General features: G+C 36.6%; 1 protein-coding gene across 1 annotated transcript in view; it reads right to left on the minus strand.

Moving 5' to 3' along the window:
* The window catches only part of LOC107756202 (protein IWS1 homolog), a 23316-nt gene that overhangs the window by 6296 nt on the left and 10764 nt on the right, over positions 1-6256 (minus strand). The window contains exons 10-14 of the mRNA XM_016573232.1: positions 4396-4508; positions 2914-3064; positions 1853-1935; positions 1573-1743; positions 68-226 (exon numbers count right to left, since the gene is read on the minus strand). Coding sequence (XP_016428718.1) covers positions 68-226; positions 1573-1743; positions 1853-1935; positions 2914-3064; positions 4396-4508 — 677 coding nt within the window. The remainder of the gene's footprint in view (positions 1-67; positions 227-1572; positions 1744-1852; positions 1936-2913; positions 3065-4395; positions 4509-6256) is intronic.

Raw genomic sequence — 6256 nt, forward strand, 5'->3', positions numbered from 1 at the left:
GTGTGTGTCTGTGAGTGTGTGTGTGTGTGTCTGTGAGTGTGTGTGTGTGTCTGTGAGTGTGTGTTACCTGAGGCGTCTGCGCGGGGCGATCTGCTGGTCCAGGTCTCTCTGCTCTCTCTCTTCTCTCGTCATTCCCTTGTAGTTGGACGATAAACCGAAGATGGGCCGTGACCACTCGTCTGCACACACACACAAAACCAGGGCTTGAAAACGAAAAACAATCCAATCGGTTCACTCCAAGCAGAATCGATATTTTAACGTTTCGGTTCCTGCGTTCCTCTGTATTATTATCGTTCCGAAACCGGTTTGCCTAGAAAAACACCGGTTAATAACGTTACTTTTAAAACTTTTTCTTTGCCTATAATAATAATAATAATAATAATAACAACAACAACAACAGCCTAATAATAATAATAAAGTACAGCATTTTCTACTCAAAAAAGAAAAAAAAATCTGGTATCTTAACCTGCTTTCTAGATTTTGGCCAAATTATAGGCTACTAAACAAAAGAAAAAAATCTGTTAAAGCTTTAAAGACATTAAAGTATTTTTTTAAGATATTTAAAAATGTTTGCTGCATTGTTAAAAAAATGCTACTCATATAAAATTGCGTTTTGAGAGAGAGAAAAAAAAACCGTTGCATTTTATTATTAGGCTACATTCAGAAATAATGTGCTAAAATTCCGGTAAAGCAAAATGTTTACAAACATTATAAACACCATATACAGTGGGTACGGAAAGTATTCAGACCCCCTTAAATTTTTCACTCTTTGTTATATTGCAGTCATTTGCTAAAATCAATCAAGTTAATTTTTTTTCCTCATTAATGTACACACAGCACCCCATATTGACAGAAAAACACAGAATTGTTGACATCTTTGCAGATTTATTAAAAAAGAAAAACTGAAACATCACATGGTCCTAAGTATTCAGACCCCTTGCTCAGTATTTAGTAGAAGCACCCTTTTGATCTAATACAGCCATGAGTCTTTTTGAAACAATATTAGTAATTATAATAATACTAATAATAAGGCAATACTAATTAGTAAAAATAAAAGTAAAAATAATAATCCAAATGTAATACACAATCACGGAATGTAAATGTAAAAAACGAATTAAAAATAAATAAATAAATAAAAATCTAAATAATAAACTATTTAAAATAGTAAATAAATAAATAAAACTACATTCCCTTGCTCAATAATAATAATAATAAAAAATATAAAAACATACATAAAAAATACAAATCTAAATAATAATAAACCATTCAAAGTCGTAAAAAATAAATAAATAAAACTACATCCCCAAGCTCAATACACAAACACAGAATGTAATAAAAATCATGTAAAAAAATTTTTTTATTAAAAATATACAATAAATAAAGTAAAATAAAAATATAGCCCCTAAAAATATATATACACAACCATAGAATGTAATACAAACATAAAAAAACTAAAAACATTTAGGCCTAAATAAAAAAGTTGAATAATAATACTGGAAAAATAATAAAAGTAGAAGTAGAAGATTACAATATATCTCTACCTCAACAGACAATCATAGAATGCAATAATACAAATATATTTGTAAACATTCTTTAAGAAGCTGCAGACTCACTTCCTGCAGGATCTTGAGGAGCTCCTCTCGTATCTTGAGTGCTGGGAGACTCTTATCTGGGAGAGGACTGATCCATTCCTTTATAGCCAGCATCACACCGCTGTCTATGAACGTGTCCTTCAGATCCTGCCTGCACACACACATTTAAACCAATCGAAATTCAGTTTGCTTTTGTCCTGAAACTACAGCGAGGTGAACACACTTGTGCTGCTCCTTCCACAGGAAGAGGAAACACTCACTTCTTTAAATGCATCACCACTGTGGGCAGCAGCATGAGCTTCTTCAGAGCCGGTTTCTTCTGACTGTTCAGAGTCCGGTCCTCCTGAAACACACACACAGACACACACAGACACACACAAACAGACACACAAATACAAACACACACACACACACACACAAACACACAGACACACACACACAAACACACAGACAGACAGACACACAAATACAAACACACACACACACACACAAACACACACACACACACATTAAATGTTTTTGAAAGATGTGGATTCCCCCTTTTTTTTTTTTAAATGATCAGGCTTTTTCTGATGGTTAAATTAAAATTGTAGTAGAAAGCATCACAACTCAATTTACAAATTTTTTTTTTTTTTATTAACTTTTAGGGCCTGTTTTTCCCCTAAATCCCATTTTCTTTTTCTCAATTTTATCAATTTGATCCATTTAAATATTTCTAGACTCTACTAAGACTTTACTAAGGGTTAAATAAAATGTACTCCACGTTTTCCACATCACAGAAATTATACTTCTGCTCATCAAGCCTGCATTAATTTGATCAAAAATACAGTAAAAACAGTGAAATATTTTTACAACTTAAAATAACTTTTCTATGTGAAAATATTGTAAAATGTAATTTATTTCTGTGATCAAATCTGTATTTTCAGCATCATTACTCCAGTCTTCAGTGTCACATGATCTTCAGAAATCATTCTAATATGCTGATTTGCTGCTCAAGAAACATATCTGATTATCATCAATGTTGAAGCAGTTCAATATTTTTGTGGACACTGTGATTCATTTTATTTTTCAGGATTCTCTGATGAATAGAAAGTTCAAAAGAACAGCTTTTATTTTAAATCGAAATCTTTTGTAACATTATAAATGTCTTTACTGTCACTTCTGATCAGTTTAATGCGTCCTTGATGAATAAAAGCATTCATTTCTGCCCCTAAACTTTTGAACGGTAGTGTAACCAAGCTCCACATAAATCAGCAGCATGTCACAGACGCTGTAGACGTTCAGCTATATATAACCCAGACTCTCTAACACACACACACACCTCTGCAGCTTCTGTCATTTTGGTGATCATGGCGCTCACAACATCATCGGCGTCACTGATGAACGTCCCTCCGTCTCGATTGCGTCTGCGTTTGCCGCTCTGAGCTTTCTTACGGGCCAACATGAGCTCAAAGTCTGACATGAAGGACATGCTGAAACACACACACACACACACACACACGATTATCATGTGCATGTGAAAAGACTAGGGTTGTAACGATTCACTCAACTCACGATTCGATTCACGATTTTGATTTCACGATTCGATTTTCTCACGATTTTTTTTTTACAAAATGAGATTGAAGACATTATACAGTAAATGAGAAGGTGTCCTTTTATTAAGCTATTGCTAAACTTTTCTTTGTAAAATTTAAATAACAAAACTAAACTGAAATTTTAAAACATAAGCAATTTACACAAATAAAACATCTTGGCAGTGCGTCGCCGCGCGTCACTCCCGGATAATCGAAAATGGGCAAAGAGGCGGGAGCAGGTTGCTGAGGCCACGCCCACCTAGCTCTATGGTGGTGACAGCAGCGGCAATCCACCTGTCACTCAAGTGGCCACGCCCTTAATTATGCAGAACTTTAAGGCTTAATATAATTTAAACGGATGAGTTATAAAAAAAAATTCACCCCCCTCACAGTTCTCATGAAGGGCAAAATTAGCTATATAGACCAAAATCATTTTTTGTACCAGGCTGTAAACACATTTTTTTCTGCTGTAAAGTTGGGCACTTTAACATGGGGAGTCTATGGGACTGACTCCCTTTGGAGCCAGCCTCTAGCGGCCAGTCGATGAATTACAGTTTTAGTCACTTCCGTGTTGGTTTCACGAGAGAGAGCGGGAGGTTGCCGCTTGCAATGATGTAGTGTTTCCTGGGTTACCACAGTAAACAAAGCAGAGCTGCGCTTATCAGTGTTGTCAAGTCCGCGGTTTTCCCGCAGAATTGGGCTACTTTTACACTGTTGCCGCAAGATGTTTTTCCATGTCCGCGGGTTGAAGCGACCCCAATAACGTGATATTTAGCCCCTGGAATGCGACTTTTACCAGGGGAACCCCACCAAAAAAAATTGTATTTTACCACCCACCACCCAAACGCGATTTTGACCGGGGGATCACCCCTGAAAAGCGACTGGGCTAGTTTCGAGTAGCAATTGGGCGGGTTTTGCTGTGAAAACCTGGCAACCCTGGCGCTTATGAACTATACTTTAATATGCATCGTTCAGAGGCAAGATGAAAAGAAAATACCACGTAAACTTTTTTAAAGACAGTCAGTTCCCCTCAGAGATACATTTATATAAACTCCTACTACAATTGTATCGGAATTTGTTTGGCGTCTCAACCGATTTGAATCGTCACATATTTGAATCGATTTTCAACCGGCTCGCGGTTCATCGTTACATCCCTAGAAAAGACACAGAGCTTTATAGCAGCAGGAGTCTCTTAATTGACTTCCTGTTTGCTGTGAGTATGGTATTACTCTTTTCCTCCTCTGTCCACATCTTCATCTGAATCAGAGTCGTTCTCCAGTCCCTTGTGTCCCAGCGCCTGAGACTGCGGCCGCTCGGCCTCCAGCTCCTCTTGATTGAAGCCCTGAGCACACACACACACACAGGGTCAAAGGCCAAGACAAAGTGATGTGCATTGTGGGAATGATTCATTTTATCAAATCAGTTTGTTCGGACTGTTTGTTTCAAAGAATCAGTTCAACAAAAACAATTCACCCATAAATCACTCAGCAGTAAAACGGTTTTGATCAAAAATAATTAATAATGAATTATCAATCAAGGTAATTATTCATATGCAAGTCTGACATCAACGATGGTAATGCATTTCGAAAATGTATTTGAATAATAATTTCTGAATCTTCATTTTCGTCATTTTACTGTGTAAAACTGTACTGTGCAATATAATTAAAAGAAATTGTACTATATTTTTTATATTTTAATTACAGGATTAATAATAATTATAATAATTACTGTAATTATTACAAACAAAATCAATATTGTATAAAGGCCTTTTCACACTGAACGCGAAATTCGGCGCGAATGTTCAGCGCGATGACGCTTTTAAATCGAAACCATAGCTATTCACATCAGGCGATCATTCGCGGCGCGAAAAAGCGAGGATTTTTTTTGTCCTGTGTGTCAATTTTTCCCCCGGAAACGGGCCGTCCAATCAGATTTGAGCTAAGATCACGTGCCCAGAGCAGCTGCGGTTGTACAAAAAGGCTAGAGTGGTGGCGCTGTTTCGAAAACCAGTGCAAACAAACAAACACCGAAGAAGAGTATCCTGCAAGAGAGAAGAGAGTGGATGCTGAGTTCTTGTTTGTATCCGAGGACAGATTTAATCTCACGTTCTTAATATAATTTCTATTAATTCTCCACTGAATCATGTGATCTGGAGAGCACCGTCCGTTTTCGACCACGTGAGCGAGTGTTATACGAGTCTCAGCGTGTTCACTCTCTTGATCTCCCGAATTAAAATATACCGTAAAACAAAATCGAGTGAAATGTTTTTCTACACATGAAATATGAAAGCAAATAGACATGATTACGACGATATATTTTCTGCATGTGTTTTGTATGCAGCTCACGGTATTTTTATAGCAATAAAGGATGTTTATGACAAATATTAGCAGTGTAACATTATTAAACATACAAAGAGTGCATGTGTCTGCTTATTATGGAATCAAAATCAACTATAGATCACAATTGCATTTTCAAGTGTAGTTTGATGCTAATTGTACTTCTAATTATATTTTAGGATGCATTCTTCTAAGCATTATAGATAGTTTGTGTGTCTGGTGTAGAACCAAACTTTGTTTATCTTAATTTAATGCTGTATATTGAGCAGCGGACGATGTTAAATCCATATATGAGATACACATCTGAGGAAAAATGCATTGTTGGTTAGCGCCACCTAGCGTGCAGTTGTGAATTAGCAGAAGGCGAAAAATCATTTCGAGCTCAGTGTAAAAGCACCGTTCGTTGTTGACAATCTATTAGTGAGAGTTTTGTTGTGAATTCTCAGTCAGACAAATAGACAGATAAGCAGACAGACAAGCAGACAGACAGACAGATAAGCAGACAGACAGATAGACAAGCAGACAGACAGATAGACAAGCAGACAGATAAGCAGACAGACAGATAGATAGACAGACAGACAAGCAGATAGATAAACAGACAACAGATAGATAGATGGATAGACAGACAGACAGACAACAGATAGATAGACAGACAGACAACAGATAGATAGATAGATAGATAGACAGACAGACAGATGAAAGACAGACAACAGATAGATAGATCGATAGATAGACAGACAGACAGACAGACAGA

Source organism: Sinocyclocheilus rhinocerous, unplaced genomic scaffold (assembly GCF_001515625.1).
Source record: "Sinocyclocheilus rhinocerous isolate Xijiao unplaced genomic scaffold, SAMN03320098_v1.1 scaffold592, whole genome shotgun sequence".
Classification (NCBI taxonomy): Eukaryota; Metazoa; Chordata; class Actinopteri; order Cypriniformes; family Cyprinidae; genus Sinocyclocheilus; species Sinocyclocheilus rhinocerous.